This window comes from Protomyctophum parallelum (assembly GCF_964188405.1).
Source record: "Protomyctophum parallelum genome assembly, chromosome: 5".
In the NCBI taxonomy this organism is placed as follows: Eukaryota; Metazoa; Chordata; class Actinopteri; order Myctophiformes; family Myctophidae; genus Protomyctophum; species Protomyctophum parallelum.
This window is the reverse complement of record NC_139702.1, coordinates 38,776,763-38,801,691: the sequence shown is the minus strand read 5'-3', so window position 1 is coordinate 38,801,691 and position 24,929 is coordinate 38,776,763. Positions and strand designations below refer to the sequence as shown.

Sequence of the window (24,929 nt, the reverse complement as noted above, 5' to 3'; positions counted from 1 at the left end):
ATCCTGTTTTTAGATTAAATAGGGGAGGTGTTGCTTTTATTGCATGTGGAGGAGAACATGGGCCTGATGTTGAATGGCCTCTTAAGAAGGCACCTGTATTATTTAACTACTTAAACCTGATTTATACCGTGTTGTACAACGGTCAGCTCTAAAGTGGTTCATAATGAATTGGCTGTGAAGCATATCAGAGCAACAAGCCCTCTGTAGGGAGCAGACACAAACAGATGAGTTGCACGTAATCAGTGATGAATGTGGTGAAGAGAGCAAAAGGAGAAAATAAGAAACTATGGATAACGTGGTCTTCAACTTGTTTGTTTTGTTGTGTTTTTCCATTGGCAGTTACAATGTGTCCTCTTGGTTTCTCCAGTCTATAGTTATCCTTTAATACCTGGTAGTTTGTCGACCCAGTCTATTTGTAGCCGTTGTGTTAGGAGAGGCAGGGATATTGGGAGGGGGGGGGGGGATTAAAGTGTGTGGCTGGCTACTGTGCCCCCTTCCTAAACGACATAACAAGATCCAGGTGCATCAGCGCACACACACCCGCACACACATACATACACACACACATGCACACGCACACTAAAATAGGTCCACACTCGTGTACACATGCGCATGCATGCATACACATGCACACACCGCTAAGTGTCCCTCCCTGCGGTGAGAGCTGTGTGTGTGGTGTAACCATAATGAGGTCTGGTAGTGGTGGAGGTGTTAAAAGTCCCTCTGGGTGCCGTGTTAGTGCTAAGTCACCATTCATTTCCTTGTCACTCCATACACGCACTCACGCACACATGTGTGCGCACGCACGCACACGCACACGCACACACACACACACACACACACACACACACACAACACTGCTGATAGTGCTCCACAGTCACACACATGCATGCACTAATGCAGACATACACATAGTCAAAATGTATATAACTGGATATATGCATGCATGCTTGCTTGGGCTTGCAATCAAACCCACACACACACGCTGACCTTGGTTATAAACACCTCTGTCCCCAGGGCAGGTTGGGCTGTATGCTGTTGGTCACGCTCTGGCCCAGAATGCCGTTCACCAGACCGCTGTCTTTCATCAGCATCTCTACATAACGACCGTGCCCTAAAGTCACCGTGACAACTCATTCCAGCTGGACCCGTGACAGAGTGGCTGTCTCCTTCAAGCTCAACCTTCAATCTCATCTCTTTATCTGCTCCTTATATATATATATATATATATAATATATATATATATATATATTTCTCTTACTCTCTCTCAGATTCTCTTTCTTCATCATCCCCCTCCTTCCCTATCTGTGTGTGCCCTTGTCTCTGTTTTTAATTATCTCCTTAAACCTTGCGGTCATGCTGAATTAGAGGGAGCCTGGTCCAGGGATCTATTGGGGGCCTATATTCATGAAGTATTTTAGTATCAGAGAGCTAAACAATAGAGCCACCTGGGATCTTGTTTCATCGTGAAGGTTGAGTATTAAAGTGACTCAACCTGTGATTCTATGTCAGTACTGTTAACAATCTTTATGGGTAGCTGCTGAAAACACAAAGTGCTCTGCTGCCACCAAGTGGCCATATAAAGACCTAAAATGTCTCTAAAGAACAGGCAGTTCATTCAGTATGGACGTTGAGTACAGTTGGTATATGAGGCCACCACAACATTGAGCCCATAAAATCCTATTTTCGTGCATGGTACACATTTTGTTCCCTTATTTTTGTGTAATTAGTGCAACTGCAGAAAGAAAGAAAGAAAGAAAGAAAGAAAGAAAGAAAGAAAGAAAGGCCTAGATGCCTGTCTATGTAGGCAAGGCCTACATAGACATTCTTTGCCACCATGCCAGTCATGAATCAATACAGCCACCCTGTCACAACAACTCACAACAGACCTCAGCAACCATAACACAACACAACACAACACACATAACCTACTGGTTTAACAGTCTTCAATTGAAAAGAACTATTTGGAATGAATGGCTGTTATAAAGCCCAAAACCTCCAAAACCTTCAACGGTACATACAGCACAACATGCAAACTGTAGATTCACATCAGCATTCAATTCCAGAGCCAGAAACAGTTACTGAACATGATTCAGTAGTAGTACTACTACTACTACAGCTTGAATCACACTAGTACACACAGCGTACAACGTACACAAGCAGCAGCAGCAAACAAATAAAGTTCCTACCTTTAGCCTTCTTCTACTTGACTTCATCAAGTGTACGTGATGCCAGGGACAAACTCTAGTTCATGATGAGCCCTCCAGTGGTGTCACTCTCCAGTCATCTCCATCCTCCACACAGTATCAATGGCACCGACCACCAGCATCATTCTCTTGGCTGCCATCTTCTCACTCAGTCTTGATTGTTTAGTACTGCACGTAGCAGTCTGGTGTAGTGCAGTGGTCAGGGACTTATAGGACAAGCTCTAGGCCGGGTCAAGCATTCACAGCATGTCACAGGAGTATGGACTCAGGGCTGAGAAGAGCTTGGTTGGGAGTCTGAGGTCATCACCCTGACGAGTGTACTATACTGTACCTGTGGAGCAGGTTGAGAGAGACACCATAAGCTTTGAGTATAAGTACGGTAAGTAAAAAGTTAGCTGACCAAGAGCCACATACTGTACCCTGTCACAAGTTCAACTCACTAGCAACAGCAGACAAACATACACATATACTGCATCAGGGCCATGCAGAGAGCACTGAGGGGGCAGGGGCTCAAACCCAAGAAAAGGGTCCCTTTTTTGTCATTGGACAGTAAAATATGCAATACATTCTCATTAGTTTAGTTTGAAACAAAAACAGATTGATGGCAGCCAGCACATTACAATTATAAATAATAATTATGATATAGTGGAATTATAATTAGGCCTACTTGTCAAATGTCTTGAAGGATATTGGGTATTTTGTCTTTTTTTTGTTGCAACAGGCATTTTAGGAAGAAAGCTTTGGGGAAATTGGACATGCCTGGAATAGTATGCCTTGAAATAAATTGAGAGATAGAAATCTATAGATGTACAATTCAGGTTTTAACACTTTCAATATCACTTTCAATTGAATTAACCCATCATTGGTAAGTTTCATACAATGATTTGTTGCTGTGACACCCCAAACAAAACATTGTGTCTGTATATATTTATTCTATAAATGTATTCTATAAATGGACCCAGCATGTACAGTAGCCAAGTGCACGACCACATGTCCCGCTTTGCGTGGGACAGTCCCTCATTTCCAAGACTTTTCAGGCGTCCCACAAATTGAGACTGTCCCACATTTGACTGGCAAGCATCAGTGTTCAAATGCCCTTGGCTTTAGTTAGTCACCTAGTTGGTTTTCAGTTGTAAATGTCTCTCTTTTCCTGCAAGATGTGTTTTAAGCCTGTTAAATAACATGAGAAATATCCCTATAGGCTACAGTATCAAGTCGGGCCATGACCAAAATAATAGCATTTTTTTAAAGGTGACACGCCACGTGTCCTCCACGTTAATTAATGCTTAGCATAGGTAGCTAACTCACCTGGCTGCAGACTTCAAAATAATTAAACAAACAAACTGCCACACACTTGCAGTTTTCACTTCCCAAAAACACAGACTACTCCACTCAACTTCCAGGAGATTTGTATGTTGCTTGTCCACTTTGAATTATCTTTGTAATTTTGTCTGTGTATGTTCATCCTACTCTGTGCTGTTTTGTTCTTCTGTATGTTTGCGTTTTCACCCTTTGACCATATCCCATAGTTAGATAAATAACATTCCAACTGCAGGGACAGAGCTGCATCAGCGATACCACACCGCCATCTAGCGGTTGTTAAGGGATATTTCACAATCACTTCTATCACTGCCCATTTCACTGCAAAGCTGTTCTCTACATTCAGGTTTCTGAAGTCCATTTAATAGAGATCACAATACGGATATAATTATATTATTCATCAAAACACTAGTGACACGTTATCCTATATTAAAATTGGTTACTGGGAGTGTGGTGGGTCATGGACCCCCACGTAGTAGACTAGTCATGTGCATGTAAAGGACCGAGCGACTTCAAACTCGCCTCTACTTCTTTTTAAATGCACTTTCACTTCAGCTTTTCAGAGAAAATTATTGATCCATTTGCTTGCCTACCCAAGTTACCCAACAGTCAATTATATAAAACTTAAAACCAGTATTTCAAAAGAATGTTTAATTGTTCTAATGACACAGACAACTCTTAGTTACATCTGCAAGGAACAGTATAAAAACACTTGGGGTGAGGGGGAATACAACAGAAGTTTAGCACCAGGAGTGTTAACTGCAGGATTAAAGTTGGTGTTTTTTTATCACAAGACTTAGGTGTCCTCCCATGTTGAAATGACGGTCAAAATTACTTTTTACAAACCGAACAGTCAGGCACAAAATACACTGAAAGTTGAAGCTTTGACCTATAGACGAATATCTTGGATCAATTTACACTACCTTTCATCAAAAGCAGGAAAACAAGTCTGACCCAAGATTAGTGTTAGAGGAAAAGGCCAATGGAGGTAGGGTTCTCTTACTGCACTTTAGTCAGCAAAAAGGAAAACCTAAACAAGAAATATTCCACACATTTTCAACAGTAAATAATATCGAAATATTTATGAATTGTGACTTGTGCCATTATAAGTGCCTGTTAAACATTACTTTATGGGGAAAGAAGCAGTTATGAAAACATAATGTTACTGCAACCAGCTCTTTGAACCTCCCAGCACATGGCTTGATAAACTGAAATATGACATCCTAGTCCAGCAGTACTTGTGACAGTTACAGCTCAATGACATCCATTCGTCTGTTAGCAATTACATTATTACTACATAGTGATAGATAATCTGGATTTGTATTGCACCTAAGAGACAATCATTTTGTTTTTACAGTAGGGGTGGTAGTAGGACTCTGGATGTGCAAAGTATGGGGGGGTAGGTTGGGTGTAGTGGGAACTAAAGGATTAATCTCAGTTTGAGTAGTGCAACAGGTAAGTCTGATGTCAACATAAGTAAATAATTAATGCTTTGGGTAAAAACAAAGGAAGGAGACAATGATAAAGGTGCTCCTGTTAAAAACGACAGATCCCACAAACCAACATAGAAATGGAAACCTACATTCTACAACTGCCATCATGCCACACTCCTCACCGTCATCACATAGCTCTCAGTAATTGGGTTATATGACGTGTAAGTATTTACACCATGTATGGCTGTGCTATTAGTCTTACAATATACTGCTCATTGACACTTTCATTCTTATGTGTGACTATTGCCATGTATTAGGGAAGGGTCCATTTTAGTCCATTGGTTTACAATGGAACATCATTAATAATTATTGGTGTCAAAAATATAAATGGTGAATGCTTGAGAATATATTAACGTGAACATGTCTGCATTGAAACGTGTAACAAAAACAAAAGGCATATTAAAATGTGTTATTACACAGTTTTGTTTGCTCCGGTCAATTCAGCATTCTGTGGTCTTTTTTTCCCCCTCAAAAGACTGCTGTTCTCAATAACAGACTACTGCACTGCCTCTGCTGACATTGCTAAGGAAGTGGAAAATTGTACACCAATAAAATATTTGAAATCAATATGTTGTGCCAAATTATTTCTAGCCATGTAAGCAGGATCATGTACAGTGAGGCGGTCAATGTACTGCTTCGCTGTACACTGGTCCTAATAATGAGGTATGTTTGAGGGAGATGGAACTGTACTAATGCAGATTCAAATCAAGCTTTGTCCTTCATTCAACACAGCCAATTTGACAGGGCTCACTGTAAGCGCTTATGCCATTAAACTTCTGTTTGATGATTTGATCAACAATACACCTTTTCAAACAGAGAAAAATGGACGTTAAACATTAAAAAATATTCTGTACATACTTAAAAAAAAGAAGAAAAAAAAGAAAAAGAAAACACAGCTCAGTAAAAATAGTGCAACCTCAAGCTTTTGTTAAATTAGACTTCTGCTACATAACTGCTGAATGGACCAGAATGGGGTTGCCAGTCTGTGTGGTCAGCTCAACATCGAAAGGCACCTGGTTTAACCATCAGTCTCTTTTTCAAGAAGGAGCAGGCTTCCTGCTTCATTTAGCTTCCTGTCAATAAGAGAAAGAGGCAGATAAATTAAGTTGCTTGTCATTTCAAGTTTTAAATGCCCTGTCACACTGAAATGGTTAATTAGGACAAGTCAAATCGTCTATGCATTCGGCGGCACCACAATTATTAAAACTTTTTTGAACTGTATCGCACCAACCCTAATAAAATGAGGGACATGCACGCACACTTGGATTGTTCTGCATACTTTCTGACCACCTGCAAAGCGCTCTTTAACTTGTTACTACTTTTATACATTGTTGTCCTCATATAGCTTTTTCATCACCAGCTAAATGTTTACAAAGGAAAAGTAAAAAAACAATAATGAAGCAAAGCAAGCGACATTTGCAGTGTGTCAGGGCCTTTAGACTTTAGAGAAATAAATCATTTGTAAAGGATGGGTCTACAAAAAAATCAATATTTACCAAAAACAAAGTCGCACCATCTAGGTCCGGTTAGGCCCCTCACTCGCGATTGTCTCAACATCTTCGCAGGTGGTGGTTGTGGTGGCTCAAACACAACCCCAGGACTTTTCCATTTGCCGTTCTGTCTCTCTGCCGCAACTTCATCCTGCTCCTGGCTTGCCTTTGATGAACAACTTTCAGACTCTTTAGAGGCAGTCCTCTTTTTTCTTTTCTTTCGGTTTCCCCTTTTCACAGCATTATTCTCCCCCACCAGCTCCCTCTTCTTCCCTGCAACATGGTGGGCAGAAGATGACCCATCATCCAGTGTCACTGTGCAAGAGTCCCACTCTTCCTCAGCAGCCGACTCGTTGTCCGGGCCTGGGGAGTTGATCTTCTTCAGAAACACTCTGCATTCTTTTAGTGTCTCAGGGCTCCAAGCCTTAGAGCTGAGTCTTTGCTCTTTGGGGACACTCATGGGATCAGTTTGGTCACCCGAGCTAGTGGTATAATCACTCTCTGAGCAGTCAACCAAATCGTTGGCTGATCTGGAGAATGCTTTATCTCTGGGTCGCATTTGTGTGAACACATGATAATTTAAACCACTTGCTGATCTCCATTTTAATTCCCTTCGATTGTTCCTCTGCCTCTTTGGCCACTTCTTTCTTTCTTGTGCAGTCAAGAATCTTGCCCGTGCCCGTAGCAGAGTGGCTGGGTACTTCGCAAGTTTTCGGCCTCTCCACCAAGGGGCTCCTTGATTAAGTCTTCCCGACTCAAATGTAGAAGTGAACAACTGCCGTTTGAGGCTGGATGATGATATGGACTTGTATCTGTCCAACATCCTTTTTTGAGCCCACTGCTGCTCAGAGGGACTCTTTGGCACAGTTTTGGCAAACTTTTTGATGTGTTTGCGGAGTCGTTCTGCTTGGGGACTATGACAGAAACTTCCGTTGCTGGTCGAACGGGGGTAGTGCATGAGTTCATAAGGATTTCTGGAGCTTGTATTCTTTGTGATGGACAGAGACTGGGTTTCTGTTGTTTGCATAAACCAGGAGCAAAGCTGCTGCATACTACAGGACCGTGGTTTGCTAGGGGGACAGTCGAATAGCATTCGGACCACAGATGAATGTCTTGATGTCTTAACAATAGAGCTGCTGCTTTTTATGCCCAATCTGGTTTTAAAGGCTGCATCTTCCTGATTTTCGATGGTGTCTGAGACCCAGGTGTCCGAGACCAGTCGTATCCTTCTTGCAAGTTCCTGATTCAAGGTATTTTCATCAGCTGATGCTGCCCACCATCTTAGAGTGTCTCCAGGAGGAAAGATGGAATCTACAGACACTTTAGCCATCCGGTGCACATCCTGACATGTGCGTTTTCTCCCCATCTTAACCTGGTTTTTCCCCACTGAGGTTCCTTCATCCCCTTGAGCCTCCTCTCGTCTCCTTTGGTTGCTGGCCTTGTTCAGAAGAAGCTGTTTAGAGCGCCGCAAGAGAGCTGTGCTACGGCTGTAGCACTTTGGGGTGGAAGTGGCCACAGAGTGCAGCAGGTAGATTGAGGGTTTCCTCACCCTCACGGAGTGACGCACTGCCACAGGTCGATCTGACTGTTTATCTTCACTTTGATCTCTTGCCTCTGTCTTAGTTTGTAGGTTGATTGTCTGGGGCTCTTTGGCAGACGGGACATCTGGCAGTTGTACTTTCTTATGACTTAATGTTTCTGGAGACTGCCTGGCATCCCGGTTAATCTGAATCTTGCGTTGCCGTGGCGATACAGGTGTAAACGTTACCGAGATTCCAGAAATCTTCACTTTTGCTGGTCTCCCTGGCTTCCTCATGGGTACAGCATCCTGACGCCTCTGACATTTGATGTTGCTGCTGGAATGAGGAGTACACTCCTTGTCTTTCACAGGTCTGACCAAGTTCAACTCCTGTAAGGCAGGCTTGGCCTCAGAGACATGCAGTAAATTGACTGAGTCATCACTTCTGTCCAGACACTGTTGATCATCATGGATCTCGGTGTGGAGCTGGCCATCACTCTCAGACACCAGCCTTTTGTTCCTTCTTGATCGCCCATAAAATACAGTTATTTTGAGATTCTTGTTTGTTTTCTCCTCCATATCGGACGCTGAAATGCTTTTCAATGTTTCTGAATTAGACCCCCCTTTCACTTGATCGGGACCCTTTTGTTTACGCGGTCGACCAATGGGCCTCTTCACCTTCTTCTCCAGCTGTGGTCCCAGCTTCTTGGGCCGGCCCGGGCGCCTCTTTGGTGGAGTTGTTTCATGTACAGCTAGTGGAACGTCTGGTCTGTGGTTTTCAGTTCCTACTGTACGCTTGGGCGGCGTACAGTCCCCTGATCTGCGGGCACCTACTTTAGGAGACAAAGACAGTGAACGGGCTGGTGAATAAGCAGATTTGGGTGAGGTGGTGAGAGATTTGGGTGGTGTGCCGACAGATTTGGGTGATGTGCCGACAGATTTGGGTGATGTGCGGATGGATTTGGGTGGTGTGGTGACAGATTTAGGAGGTGTGGTGACAGATTTGGATGGAGTGGACACAGATTTCGGAGAGGACGAGGCAGAATTTAGTGGTGAGGATTTTGTTGGCGATTTGGCAAACTTATTAACTGGACACTTGGCCTTTTCTGGTGAGCCAGCCCATGAAGATTCTTCACATGGGTCAAATGCTTCCTCTAGCCGTCCACTAGAGCCCGATGCAGCTGACTTCAGGCTATATTTTAAACCTTTCTCATCCATTACAGGAGATACATACATGAGCTTAATTGGGCTTGTGTAGTCTGTGTGATGAGTCTGAACACAAGTGTTTGTGCCATTAGAGCTGCAACTACGTAGCTTTGAGTGTTTTTGCCGTGTTCTGTAAGCCTCAGACTTCTGCTGTAGCACTGGTAATGCCTGTAATCTGGTGCCACCATCTCTCTTATAGTGTGCACTAGGTTTAGAAAGACGCTTCTCGGTGGCAACCACCGTTTCTGGACTGACATGCCATTGTTCCTCAGGCTCAGATGATCTAAACTGTTTATCAGGTGTTGATTCAAAGGCAAGCTCCCCTGTGGGCTGGGATGAAGACAGCATGGCCGCATCTCTCGATTCAGGCAAGTGGTCCATGACACTTGGGTTTATAGAGCAGGTGTCTGAGTTTACAGCATTCAAACTGCTGTCCTTTGCTGGTCTCTGGTTGAAGATACTCTCAGAAAAACAAGCAACAAAGTACATCTTCCTGGGCTCTGTTACATATGAAGAGAACCGTTGAGGAGGGACTATGTTTCTCCTGGATCTCCCCGCTTGTCTCGAGCTGCCGGGTTGACTCATGGCTTTCCTCGTCTTGCCGACCAGCCTATGCTGACATGTACTTCTGGCTGGTATATTGTCACTACCACACTGACCCGATGATGCATGCTCTTGGTTCCTACCATCTTTGTCACAAGCACTGCTACAGCCTGGGGATTCTTTTTTCCAAACAAGGATGTCAGCTTTGTTCTGCAGCTCAATGGTGGGTACTGGGGTACAGAGAGTGGCTATCTCCTTTTCTGTCACCTCTAATTTAATGGTGTTCACCTCAATTTCCTCTGTAACAACCACAGTCTCTATTTTTTCCTTTATTTCACTCGGCTCCTCTTCCTCCGACTCCTTTAGCAATTTCACCAGCTTGTGTTGTGCACAACCTTTTCCCTCTTGCATTTCTGTCACACAAACTAATTCTTTGCCCCCCGTGACTCCCAGCATGTCACACTCTGTGCCTAAAGCTGCTCCGATGTTGACAATCTCCTGTTCCTTTGCTTCTTGGATCCCAGTTTCTCCTTCAGGTTTTTCCTCGGGAGGGCTTATATCCGAGCTGAATGTTGTTGGAGTAACATTATTGCCATCTTTCAATCGCACCTTCTTTGGTAGCAACAGCTTCCTCTTACAATAAGACTGGTCAAGCATAGCGAGCTCCCGCTTGATTTGCAACGTGTGTCGTCGGTTTATGGCGGGATCGAGAGGCATCGTCATGGCAGCCAGCGCCTCCTGTCGCCGGCGGGAGCGAGTGTTAGGAGACTTGGCTTCACTGCTGTCATGGCGGTGGAGCAGCTCACTGAGGTCATAGTCACTATCACTGCCTTTGTGAAGGACCGTAGTGATGATGTCACTCAAATGCTCATCAGCAGGAGATTGAATGCTCCGATTGGCCGGGGGCGTCAGCGGGCACTGCTTTCCAATTTTGTGGACAGTTGAGGAACTCAGAGGTGGGTCCTTCTCCAGAGGTTTGATTGTCTCTAGTTTCTCATTGAAACGCTCCACAACATCCTGCAGTAATCTCCCACTTGAGCTCTGCTCTGCCCAATCTCTTTTTGGAGTCACATACTCGTCTTCAGTGGCAAAATCTGTGTCCTGTCCGCTTATATGCACCGGAACATCTTCAACCTCAAGATGGAGGGACATGTCCCCCCCCTCCTCATCTCTGTGGTGTTGCAAGGAAGGAGGCTTTTCCTCCATTTCCTTGTTGATGTCAGAGGGGATGGGGGAAAGCGGGGGAGGGGAGGGACTCTGCTCTCTCTTTAGCACAGGACAAGGAGGGTCCCCGTCTTCAGGCCCTCCCTCTACTGCTTGGGTGCAGGCATGGTTGGAATAGCGGTGACACGGATGGTTACAGCAGAGCGACGAGGCTGGGCACACCGACGACGAGGCGCATAACCTGGGGGAGGTGGAGCAGAGCGAGGGAGACGTGGATAGAGAAGGAGAGGAGGCAAATGAACAGACCACCTTGTTTATACGACCAACGGCCAGGCTTTGGCAGGCGATACAATGGAGGCTCTTCAGGCATATCACGGGGTAGGCTGCCACACTGCAGCTCTGCACACAGCAACAGCCTGAACCATGAGCGGCTTGGTTTTTACAGTCAGTGAAACGGCAGGGATGGGCGCTACAAGTGGATTTAGAGTCTGCTGGGGGGAACGTGTTGCTTTTAGGACCAGTGTGGTCACAGTCTGAAAGCGGGTAGTGAGGGCTGGTGCCACAGGGTTTACAATCAGCGTAACCAAAAGGGAGTGGGGTGGCGTTGTCCTTTAGTACTACCCCATGGTGGCAGCAGTAAGACTCATTCTGACTGGCGGGCCTCTTTTGGGGTAAAGGCAGCAGTCTTTCCTGGTGCGCCAGTTTTAGGATTTGGTAGAGCAGTGAACGATGAGCTGGACAGAGTGAGCAGAAAACGGCTTCCAGAGCAGAGCTCCGTTGGTGAAGAACCTCCTGCTTAGCGGGATCCCTCGACTCTTCTGTAACAGCCAACGGGAAGCTAGAGGCAGAAACACAAAAATGGGTGTAAAAGAGAGTTTATGCATATTAGCTAAACACTATTGCTATGGGCAGAAATGGTGCACATACAGAAGATCCACTTAAGCCAATAATCCATTAAGACCTGAGGGAGATTATACAACTGCATTCAAATAAAAAATAGCAGATGTACAAGCTTGCAGTGCATCACTTCGTGAGTGAGCTTGTACATCTATTTTTTAATAGTCAGCGCTACACAGATGCTTTCCCGGTTTTAATGAGATAACTTTCTCTGACAGCATTCACTTGAGCAGCACCTCATTTGTACAGGAACATAGATCTACAAGCTCACAACACAAAGCACTGGGACATGTTATGAGCTTGTAGATTGTCTATTTCCGACGCATAACACACTCAGTGAGTGCAACAAATGCATACAAACTTACAGAAGAACTATACAGAATATTATCTTACATTATCTTAAGACTATTCATATTTAAGGCCCCAAATTAACAACTTGTGTGTTAAATAACCACAGGAACATGCGATATTACAGAACCTTTTTATTAGTTATTAATGAGTTGCTGAAGGCAAAAGATAACATTCTGCTAAAGGCAGAGGGGAACGATTGTAGCAACGCTCAAAACCAAGGTAACTTTCAACACCAACAAATCAACAATAAAACAAAAAACATTGCTAATTGCCAAATTAGGTCATTTCTTGCAAGCAATACACTGTCACTAAGTCAAGTCGCTCATGATAATAACATCCACAAATTTATGTTGAGTTTGGTATTTTCAGGGATTTACATTTCTATTAGAAAAGTCAATGGGATAACAGAGTTGGATATTTTGAGACACGTTACACAATAGTAACGTAGTGTAACTCTTTTTAGATTGGCCTAAAATAAAACAAAATGTCATATCAAGAATTTAATCTTAACATAAGCACTAATTAACCACAATGTTAAGGGGATTAAGTTCTGGACAAAATAAATTATTTATACAGGCTAACATTTAAAAGCCTTCATGCAATTGCAGCAATACACATTTCACATTGCATCAAAGTGCTTTATTACAAATTAACAACTACCACAATCTATTAAAAATCACAGTTCTGAAGCACAATCAATAAATAAGTATGCGGCAACACAAAACATTTCACAATAAAAAAACTGCTAATAATAAATCATAGTGCAATAATTACTTTATGCATAAATAACCGATTTCTGTTATGTAATTTCTTAGATTTGTCAGAGTTCCATAATAAAAGTAGTAGGCCCAATTCAAAAACAAGGCTGTTAACGGTATTGAGGAGTGTTACAAGAATAAACTGCAATAAAACCATAGTTGTGTACCAATAAAAGTATTTTTCGACTAAGTTACTTAGGCTAATCAATAAAATGGCTTATTGATATAAATAGCAGATAATTCCCAGAGTAGAGAGACAACGTGCTGCACTTTGCAGTAGCCCCAGAGACAGGCACTGGTGTATTGTTATGAGCAGACATTCAGTATTGGTTTAGTTGCCAGGGATACAGGGTTGAAATGCCACTGAACCTGAACCAGATCATGAACGACAAAAAACTGCTAGCCTTTAAATAACAAAGAACAAACACAAAACAGTCAAATAACGAGGATAAATACAATGCTAAGAACATGGGGTAGAGTTCATAATATACCCTTTTCTTTTTTTAAGTTTAGTTATTTAATCAAAGTTAGTCAAAACATCAGAACCTAGTATGGTTGGTGTTCTGCTCTCATAGAGCAGGCAAGTTTAAGGTGTTATGACACTGGTGATTTTACACGTATGCGTTATTCCTTGAGAGAGACAGAGCTCATAATTGTTCCTTGGAGAAGAGCTCATGCCCCAGCATATTCAGCATAAAAGACAATATGAAGGCCTTGATATGAAACCGGACGTTGGGCTACGGGCAGGCAATAAGTTAAGCCCAGAGAGGTATATGTGGCAATGAGGTTAGAGAGACAGACAGGCAGTCTGACATCCCAGCAAGGTAAGAGAAAGCAGCTTTGTGTGAGTAGCTATCGGGTAACCCTGAACTTCTGCTTTGGTTGTATAGCAGAACTAATGGAACGCAGCCATTTGAGATTTGGAAATGATTTAAGAGATAACATTTAGGATTTCCCAGACACAGAAAATCTAACCTAAGCGTGATAGGTTGAGTCTTTTAATTTTCTTTCATTTATGCCACTAGCTTTCCACAAACAGTAAATTGCAGTCACAATGAGCGTCATTAATTTACCCTATTCACGGGTAATCCGATTACTCTTTTCATTGCATGTGACCAGAGAATCACAATTGTGTTGATAAAAAAGGCGTTTGTATTTTAACTATACGTCTCTGTGCCTATGAAATATTGTAGTTTTAAGCAGCAGTCATGTATGAGGTTGACCGTAATAATACAGCTACAGAATTTGTAAATAATCCATCTGCAATAAAACATCTTTTACAAACAATACACATTCACAAAAATGGATCATTCCCAAGCTTATCAGAGCACATTTTTCAAACATGCTTCACACATATGCATTCCAACGACCCAATACAAATCTTCAGACTAGCTTTCACAAATGGAGGGAAAAATGTGCAGACACAAAATGGCTTTAAAGTTTAACACATTAAACCTATTGTCCATATTCTGGGGGCGAACATTCAGCAAAAATAGCAGATCTACATCTACAAGCTCACAATGCGCCGTGTTTTGAGTTTATAGATATAGGCTATTTTCAGCAGGATTTGGTGAAAATGGATAATAGGAGAGGATCAAGTATAGAGCCCTGGGGGGGGGATCCTGGTCAATGAAGTATATAGGATTTAAGTGGTTATGTTAATCTCTTACAAAGTTTCATCTCCAGACGAGGGTGTAGCCACCAGAGCAGCTATCTGTGTCTTATAATAGCAGTGAGTTGATAATGTGTTAAAATTGCTCTATAAGTCACTTCATTAGCCTGGGTGAGCTACCCAGAGAGAAAGCTGCAAATGACAATCATCGGCGCCCCAATAACTTGGAGCTTAAGAGTTGAATCACACCTGAATAACCTAATAGCCAGAGAATATGACGGTCAGACTGAGGGTTCTGCAGCTGTGTTTCTCACTAGTGACCCCAGTCAATATGTAGTCACAGTGACAGATGCTTTCAATCTTACCAGCAAAAAGATTAGTACAAAATAATAACAAGATAATCAATGTCACTCAGTGTCTGAAGAAATATTACCGTGGCTTGAGTCCTCTCACTTATTAGTTTAAGTTTGGTTTGACTGAAAATGTCAAATAACTGCAATAGAATTATGGACAAGCTGGAGCACAGGACCAGGACTGAGAAACACAGCTGGATGTATGACCATCACATTACAACAGACACACAGTTTAAAGACCTGAATAGTAATTGTTTTTATATAAAAAGGCATGAGTTGTGTTTAAACAAAGTGTCTCCAGAAAACATCTATCCTGTAAGAGTGAAGAGTCCCATGTGGTGCAGAGTTCTAGAGCCCTTGGCATGTCTAGGCCTAGAACCTCTTCGCTGCAGCAGCGGGGGCGATAGTCCCTGAGTTGGTGGAACCAGTTATGTTACCAGAACCAGAGGAATTGGAGTTGGACGGACAGGAGTTGGCAGATTTCTTCTTGGGAGGATTCTTGAGTGTTCCCGTGCGCTCTTTGACTTTGTACTCCAGTGTGCTGTGGGGAATGCCATAAACCCCCTGGGCCTTGGACACGCTCATACGGCCTCCCATCACCATGGTTATGGCCTCCTCCAGTAGATCATGGTCATACTGACGGTAGCGGCCACGTTTCTTCCGTGGCTCCTTGGCCTTATCACGGCGATCAGCCCCCTCTTCGGAATCATCAAGTGAGGAGCCCCGTGGGCCAAGGCGGTGAGGTGATTGGTTAGCCCCTCCAATGGAGAGGTCTGGCAAGAAAAGAGGTTTAAGTTTGAAGAGAGCCGATGGTCTAGCAGCAGCAGTGGATGTGACTGAATTGGGAGTGCCCTCCGCTAGTGAGAGGTGGTGGTGCAGGACTTCGTTGTAAGGCTCAACAAGGCTTGGCCTGTTGTGGTCAGAAACAGAGCGGACCTGAGGGATACGGAGAGGCGTGGCCATCTCCAGGCTGGGATTGGGGCTGGGTGGAGGCTGAAGGGCATCCCTGAGGTGGGGGAAAGTGAGGGAGAGGGTCTTCTGTAGACTGCTCTGCTGATGTAAAGACAGGGAGGACGAGAGGGAGCGAATGTCTCCGTTCTCTTCCACTGCTCCCCCAATTTCGGCCCGCTCCGCCCAAGCCGCCACCTTCTGCAGGACCAGACGCGCCTCTCCGCCCAGCATCGACGACATCACATTGTACGAAGTGACCTCTTCCCTGCCATCGCCACTTCCCGGCGTGAGGCAGCGCAGGAGCCCCAGGCTGCCTTCCAGGCCCTGTCTCAGTGTGTGGAGCGGTATCCCATAGAGCAGGGCGGCTCGCTGCTCCGCAAGCCTCCCTGAGCGTACATCCTTCAGGGCCTTGGACAGCAGCCCCTCGGACAGCTCCCAGCTCCTCTCAACGTACTCCTCCCTCTGCCTGCGCTGCCTCCTAGGGATGGGAGGACCAAACAGCAGGGTCAGGATGGAGGAGATGGAGGGGGGGTTTGGTTTTTGGCATAGGGGAGAGTGGGGGGGCAGAGCGAGGGGTCCACTCCTTTATTCCTTGTCTTGGTAACATCACTGCATCTCTTATGTCTTTATGTGTTTGTTTCAGGGTTTCTTGTCTCTTACATATGCACGCTGCTGCGTGTCTCTCACACACACACACACACACATTCTGTGTGTGGCAAAGCCTCTTCACGTCCATGTGGGACAGTCTGTGAATGGCTGTGGTTACTCTGGCACACAACCCCTGTAGCTTTGTGATATTCTTCAGTGGGCTTGAGGCTTGAGTAATCAGACTCATTACTGGAGGTCACTACAAAGGAGGTAAAATCGCTGTGACGTAGTCCAGTGTTCTGTTCATTGTTCAATCCTTAGGTGCTGGCAAATTACTGTGACACTGTCGTGACGTTACCGCTCAACAAGAGATAAAAGAGTCAACCCCATAGATTTCCAACACCAAAGCACAAACAAGGCCTAAAATAATAATGACTTCAGCACTACAGAACAAAGCACACCACTGACAACCTAGTGTGTTCATATGAATCAATACAGAAGCATTCATCAGCGGACTTCTTTACGAAACAAAACAATATGAATAACTATCGAACGTCTATCGTCTCAAAACAAAACTACGGTGGGGGAAATATGATCATTCCCAGTCAGAACTGGGAGCTTGACACATGCTCAGTGGCATGATTTACCCATTCGATATTAAACGTGTGTGTGTACAATATATAGCAACATTTCGACGTTTTTCAGAAAACTTAGGTCAGGATTTAGAAGCCGTTTTTAGAATCTGCCTCAGTCCTAAATGGGTTAAACCAGATTTCATACTAGAGTTCATCGTTTCCCCCCTTAATTTTTATTTGAATCATACAGGAAAGCACTTGAAATAGATTTTACAGCACTCACCCTGAGGCTTTATGATTGGATGACAATGACACCACTGAGCAGGCAGAGTTCCTCTTGGAGAGGTCAAGCACACCATCTGTAAGAGAGAGAGAAGGGTATAAAAACTGGCTGTGGACAGCAAATCATCAAGTAATGGCCTGATGTTTGATGATGGCATTAAATGTGTTGGCTTGGTTTATATGTGCGCAGTATGAATATACTTCCATACAGCAATAACAGAGCTTCTAAGCCCAAGTGTTTAACTTTAAATGTTATCAATTGACAAAGTATATGCTTTGGTCCTCCAACTATCCTTATCTTCTAGTGAGGGAGGAACTCTCCTCAAAGTCCTGTGAGGTGGCAACTCCCTTTTACGGTTCCATTCTCAAGGTCCGTGTGTCGGCAGATCCATGCCAGTCTTTGGAATTACCACGATAAGTCTTAGAACTTTGAAGTAACTGACACAAATGTACTTGATAGATATCACATTATCTTTGAAAGAGTCTTTCGTTCAGTCCAAATAAATGAGACGAGTACCTGGCAGAGGTTCCCTGGTGGTTTCCTGTTTACGGGTCACTGTGAGGTCCAGAGGTGCGTCTGGGTCAGCATCGTCCGACAGAGATGAGGAGGTGTCGGTAGAGGGGCCATTCATAGTGGTGTGGAGGTGGCTCTTTGAGGCATACTCCAGGGCAAACTGATGGATCATCTTCTTCATCAGTTCCTGAGCAACCAGAGGGATGTTGGGATCGCAGTTCAAGGGCACATCTGGCAAAAGAAAGGGAGAGATACGGATAACATAAAACAGAGTAGAGCATCCAGTCGTTTTCATCATCAGTTCTTTAGCCCAAATGACAGTAATCCAAATAAAGACAAGTAATACAATGAAAATAGAATGATGAATTAATACATTAAATAAATATAAGCTGTTGTATTATTAGGTCATCATAGGATAAATTCCTAGAACGTTTAACCTGCATTGTCTAACAAAACAAATTAAAACATTCCCTGAAGGGCGAGTCCAGACTCTGATAAACAAGAATGGACAGCAGCTATAACTTCAGAGGACTGGATTACAAAGCACTTTCAATGTGTAATGGATTAAAATTACAAAATGAGCCTTTTCAATGATTTTGACGATGTGTTTTACCGTTGTTGTATAATTGAAATGGCTGAAATGTAGTTGGGGAAATAAGAGTGACATATCCTGACATTTTCAACTACCTCATAGTGAATTCTCCAGATTAATATTAATAATTAGTCTTGCAAGATGCCGTTTGGATAATATTCCACAAATAAATAGCCTATAAAACAAAACAAAATGTATCTGTGGACCGTGACGTATATACCACTTTAACTTGAGATTTACGATGCTAGCACTTTTGACACAGTATACATAGTGGGTTGTATATTGAGGTGGCAGGTATGTATGCGACATTAAATAAGACAAATCAAATCATCAAACAGCTGGTAGAGAGTGAAAGGTCAAGTTTACTAAGTATTGATGTTTTAAGGGGTTAATTGACAAATATTAATTGGAAATATGCATAAACAAAAAAAATCATTCATTTACACACAAAAGACATCTATGGAAAGCTTTAATCTGCAACACAAATTTATACAATATGTAGTGGAAGATACTACATATTAGACCAGGACAGCTGACCATAGACCAGGACAGCGCGCCACGCCATTGTTTTCTGAATGAAGCCTGAATTAATCGTACTATATCGTACTATATGCAGTCCCAAAATGGAACCGGAAATGAATGCCAATAGAATTAATTTCCGGTTCCATTTGGGGACCGGATATAGAAGGATGGGGGGCCATAGAGGGGGTGGGTCAATGGGTGAGCTCCTCAGCATACCCAATTTTATCATCCATTTAAAAATGGGACCATCATTTACCAAAACGCATATCATGGTGATTGAAAGAAGACTTTAAACTAGCGACTGGAACAATGTTTATTTAGATGTTAAGTGTAAGTTCGTCCAAAAAGCCATCCGCTTGAATAGTGTTATTGCTTCCGACAGCAGCACTGGCAGGGGAAAACAGCGAGAACACAGCCCTTTAAAATGAACTGTGGACTTCCTATATGGCCTCAATTTACAAGCCGGATGCTAGCCACTTGGTTATGACAGGTCTATGAAAAGTATCTGTTCTATTGTAACACTTCTGTGCCCAGCCGTACCTGATCTTGACAGAGGCCAACCCTGATGTATAAAAAGTACATGTTTAGAATCCCTTTTAACAGATGAGTATTTCAGCACAGAGACATGGCAGTGATTTCAGCACCAGACAAGGTCAGGAGATATAAACTCACCTTTCTTGTGAAACACAGCTTGGAGAAATGTGTGGGCCGTTAGGTTGCCTTCAGAATTATTTGGGGCCTGAGAGGGAGAGTATTCTGAGGGGGAGGACAGGGGGGAGGCGGCTGCAGGACACTGATCCTATGAGAGACAGAGAATGAGATTACATTACTGAAAAATAGGAATGCTGTTATTTCCCCATCCAGAGGCATTGATCAAACTCAGAGATTCTAGATTAATGTTGAGCTTAATATCTAGTGGTTTTCAACATGTTGTAGCCCACAGCACACCAATGGCAGTATCTAAATCTCAAAGCAAACCTGAATTATTGATAGCAAAAACAGCCGATATCCAAGCTCACAACAACCATTCAGGGGGCTGGATAATAGTGTGTGAGTATGTATATGTATGTAAATATATATATTTTTATTTATTTTGATGACATGGTCAAAAACAGGACCCCAGATTAAGTGGTTTATAATATATTTTTAGGATATAGAATTGTGGTGAAAATTAGTGAGCACAAAGTAGGCTACTGATATAGTAAATAATTCATAACTTTTTGTATAATTGTATATATTTAAATAATGTTTGGTTGTCACAAAACCCCGGGCACACCTGATATCTCACTGTTTGGAAACCACTGGAGTAACCGATTCCATCATTTTGAATCGTAAAAGCTGAACTTTGCTTGACTGGCACCAAGTGCAAATCCAGCAGTGGCAGTTTCTATGCTTAGCCTGAATCCAAATCTTACAGTGAGTTTATCCAGCGGCAGGTTACAGAACGAACAGTAAGAGCAGCTGGCTTCAATTGTCCAGTCATCCACTTCTTCAGGTTCACAGTCTGAAAGACGCAAACACAAACATAGCATTACAATCACAACATACCATTGTTATTTCAATACAGCAGACAACGAATCAGACAGACCTTGATGGGCAATGCACCAGTCTACAATACGTTTCATGCATACATTAATACTTAGACTGCGGCCGTGTGGCCACAAGTGGTAAATAACTTGCTCGAAGTGCCGGAAGTGGGGAGATTACTACTCAAGTACTTCCATTTTCCACGCTCGGAGGAGGCTCACGGACCTCCATTGTAATTAAATACTAATGTTATCATTACTTCATTAGCTCACGCTAGCTATCTTTCTCGAGAAACGTTAATAATTCAATCACGATGCGATGGAATTTCAGAAATCAGATGCGAACCTCAGATGTCTGATCAGCACAACAGACAGAGACGTAGTTTGAGTAAAGAGCCATAGCAGATCCTAATTATAACAGTAGTCTATGCATGCACAACAATTTCTGTTAGAATACCCACGTAAAAATAAACAAAACTCACCGTCAAATATATTGAGGTCTCTTAGCAGCAATGGGCCATAGATTCCCTCAAGAATGCTTTCAAATCCTGCAAGAAACAATGAACACACTCAATTACCTAACGTTATTCTTTTTGACAAAAAACAAATAAAAAGGAAGCTTACATTCTTCACATTTATGTCAGAAGAGATGTAATGCAAAACAGGAAAGGGCGCACACCAGTGTTGGTGAGGTGCTGGCCTAAGGCAGTAAACAAGGAAAAATAAGAAAAAGGCTGCACACTCGTAGCCACGATGCTGTATATTTATTGACAAGAATCCAACGTTTCGACCTAGGTCTTCATCTTTCTCTTGTATAACTATTAGAAGGTATGTTTTTGTGTTTCACATATTCCATCCTGATTGGCAAAGATTGGAACAAACAAACAAAAAACATGTTTATATTACTCCTAAATATTCCTATCCTCCTGATGGCCCAGAAGGGCACTTTTTCTAGTTTTATTTATATTAGGAGCACATAGTGTTATTTATTTGTATGATTCATGGTCTTCTTGTCTCTTATGTGCTTTTATCTTTTTAAATGTTGGCCTTGGGAGCTGTGTCCTATACAGTCATCTTGGTTTACAAGGTTACTGTATCTATATTAAAAGTCAATGTCAAGTTAAAGTTCAAGACAATATGCATTCATTGTCTTAAAGTTTTACAGACCCAAATGTCGCCTTACAATTTGCTGATACAATCAACATGTAAACCTTCTTCTGTGCCTATTTATACACATTTTTACACATATTTGTCACGTGATATTTCTGCAAATCTATTTTGCAAGCCATTACTTTGACACAAGCACATTTCAATACCAATGGTGCCGTTTTTTTTGTTTCTAGTCAAGTATTTGTTTGATGGAGATGTCATTCCACGAGAAACCAAAAATCTCCCTCCCTCCGTTTCCAATAAATAGACCAATAATAGTCCAAGGATGAAGGAGGGTTTACACCTGATCCTATATAGTCCTAATCAGCTGTTAAGACCACTGCCGAATAAGCTCTGCGCATAACACCAAGTTCCTCAACACTTAATTAAATCTAGTTTAGCTAGAAAACAGTAACGTTGACAACAAAGCCTTGTTCAAAGGATCAAATAGTCACGTGTCCAACCGTTACCGGAGGCCGCTGCCTGCTTGGATCCGTTTATTGTCTCATTAAACGGTACTATCCAACATTACACTCCCCTCCCCCAAAATATCGTTATAATAATATCTAGCTTGCTAGCGCAGCCCGTAGCATATTGTCACTCACCGCCTGACACCGTGTTATACCTTAGTAATAAATTACGTTTACCAACCAAACCAAACGTTAGTTAGTTGCACAACATACTGTTTATTTACATTTGATGTACTCAAACAAAACATTGTCACACTCTTTTCCATCCGATCACAGGATGTTTTTGTGTTTTGTTTTTACGCAAGCCGACTGAGAGTAGCTCAAGGGGGACAAAGAAATGGGCCAACACAGAGATGGCTAGCTCGGCAAATAGCAAAATGTTAGCCTGCCAGTGTAGCTGGCCACCTATTAGTGCCAGGCTACTAGCTTGCTAAATTGGTTAGCTCACTTTAGCTAGCCGCAGCAGCAGCTGTCACGCTTGCTAATTGACCAAAACACTCCCGAGCCTGCGGTGTCTCCCCAATAATGTCAACTTTTCCCACTTCCACACGGCTCTTACCGACGCAGTGGATCAACGTATGCCGCCAAGAGTCGAGTTCGCGCCTGAAACCCTTCCGTTCTGCCGTGCATTTGCCGCTACGGCACTGTGCAGCCGCCATTCTGCCCGCCGTCCTCCTTCCCCCTGCCCTGCTCTCTCTCTCTCTGGACGTCACCAGCAACAGTCAGTCGCTAGGATCAGCTTCCAACCACAGCCATCGTCTCCTCGGCTTGCTTCACCCGCACCTGGAAAGCCTAGTGCTCAGATCCGGTCTAGAGCCCGCCCTACGCAGTGTTGCCAGATGTGTGAGAGTGGAGTGAGTACTGTATGTAGACCTGTAGACCAGTAGCTTTCAACCCTTTTCATGTCAAGGCGGCAATTATAATCTTATCTATAAAATGTTTTGTTGATATGATTTTGTCCACAATTCCATGCAGCAAACATCAAAATATAATATGATCAAAATAACAATTCTTCAATTTCGTCTACATTCTCTAATAGTGTAGATTGTACATTAAGTAATGCAGATGTTTAACAATTATTTTACTCTTGAGAGTGTAAAATGAAACCAAATGGACCGTTGCTGGTTTGGAGTTAAAGATCTAAAGGGAATCCCTTCAGGGACCACTGGGGCCCGTTCCACGAAACTTGGATTAGAGATTAAGCCGGGCTTTAACACATATCCTGGTTTAATATATCCTGGATCAGTGATTAACCGGTTTCATGAAAGATGGTTGATCTTGCCAGATTAATTTAACCAGTTAACCTGGATATGTTGAGGCTTGATTCGGTTTCATGTAAACAGAGCTACATAAGCTTTTTTTCTTTGCATACCATTTAAATAGTTTTGATGACTGCAAAAGATTGGTGTATAGAGGGTATGCGCATGCATAAAGTGAATGTTGTTTAAAGTTATTTAATGCAATCAAATATGACTTTTCTCTTTGTATGTATGGGCTGTCAAGGCCAGAAAGTAGTTTTTGCCACTCAGTAGGCGTTCCAGCATAACTTGCTGATGATGTCACATGCATACACTCTATTCTTTCAAAAAGCTTTATACCCTGTAGGTGTAGTGTACATGTAAGGCTATATAACGATGCAATGTGACATAGCTCTGTTTACTCAATGCTATACCTACCCCATCCACATGGTTTTATTATATTTTTTGACACTTGCTTTGGCAATGTAAACGTATGTTAACCCAAAAGAAGCAACTGGGCTAAAAATAATCTTGGAGGCTCGGGCCACCTGCGTGGTGATCTGGGGACCAACCTACAGCCTAGACTCAGGCGTGTATATTTGTATTTCTTTAAATGTCCTGATGAATGGAGGTCCCTGATGTAAACAAGTCTTAGTGCTTTTTCTGGTTGTATCCTCTTAGCAAATGTTGTATTGACCTGTACTTTCCTTGAACTGTAGCCTACCCATTCTACAAACTGCATTTTCAATCAAACTTTACAAAAAAAGAAGCCCAAGGTCACTTATAATAAGCAGACATGGCAACACATCGCCCTACTGTAAAGCCCTGATTGGATGTGCACCATGTTGGCACACAAAATAGCAGAAATAGAAAATAAATAATATCTAATTTTCAGAGCAAGCGAGAGGCTCGGTTGCTCCGCTCGGTCCGAGCCAACCATAGACACGTCCGTTTTCTAAGTAGAAGTATCAATACCACAATGTAGATACTCAAGACAAAGTACGAAAAAGAAGTCATTATGAACAATGTTCCAAATGTTGACAATTACTTTATTCCCCTACCCCCTTAAATTTCCTCCAATGGAATTCCAATAGGCAAATCTTAGTTTGCATCATATAATAAGAACTGTGTTCCAAAAATAAATCACCGGGCAATTTTATTCATATGGATATGAAGCATCAAGTTTGTTTTTCTTCTCCCAAACAGACATCAATAACTGATTCGTTTATTTTTGGAACAGTTGTGATCTATTCCAATACAAAAAAATTACTCTGCAGCCCAGAGGTAGTCGCCTAGTCGGAGTCAGAGTGTAGAGTAGGAGAGTAGCGACACGCTTTGATCTCAACACAAAGCGGGTGCCTATGGGCTATAGTTCCAAACATTGCTCCTACCTCCTATGGCTGGAACTATCCCATTGATAAAATGAGCACTTCCGCATTGATTGATTGATTGAAATATTTATTAACAGTTTGTAGAATTTACAGTACATTTTAAGCACAAACTCAATACAAAGACTGTCAACTGTGAGTGGACGACCCAATTAAGCATTACACTTGTTTACAACAGGGTCCACATTGTTCAATTCATCAAAACATTTAAAGACATACAA

The 24,929-nt window shown here is 42.7% G+C and overlaps 1 protein-coding gene across 3 annotated transcripts; it reads right to left on the bottom strand.

Moving 5' to 3' along the window:
• Positions 1–4,161: 4,161 nt before the first annotated feature.
• On the bottom strand, positions 4,162–22,817 carry lcorl (ligand dependent nuclear receptor corepressor-like). 3 transcript variants are annotated; one of them, XM_083765324.1, is made up of 8 exons: positions 22,642–22,813; positions 20,946–21,011; positions 20,353–20,441; positions 19,610–19,736; positions 17,827–18,054; positions 17,311–17,386; positions 6,517–11,780; positions 4,162–6,093 (listed from the first exon to the last, which is right to left on the bottom strand). In XM_083765324.1, exons 1-8 carry the CDS (start codon positions 22,739–22,741, stop codon positions 6,086–6,088), a joined length of 5,958 nt encoding a protein of 1,985 aa, XP_083621450.1. In that variant the 5' UTR covers positions 22,742–22,813; the 3' UTR covers positions 4,162–6,085. The 3 variants fall into 3 exon arrangements, with proteins under 3 accessions (XP_083621450.1, XP_083621451.1, XP_083621452.1); XM_083765326.1 differs by lacking the exons at positions 4,162–6,093; positions 6,517–11,780 and adding an exon at positions 12,304–16,342 and having other exon boundaries at positions 22,642–22,817; XM_083765325.1 differs by lacking the exons at positions 20,353–20,441; positions 20,946–21,011; positions 22,642–22,813 and adding an exon at positions 19,478–19,499 and having other exon boundaries at positions 19,610–19,727.
• Positions 22,818–24,929: the final 2,112 nt, after the last annotated feature.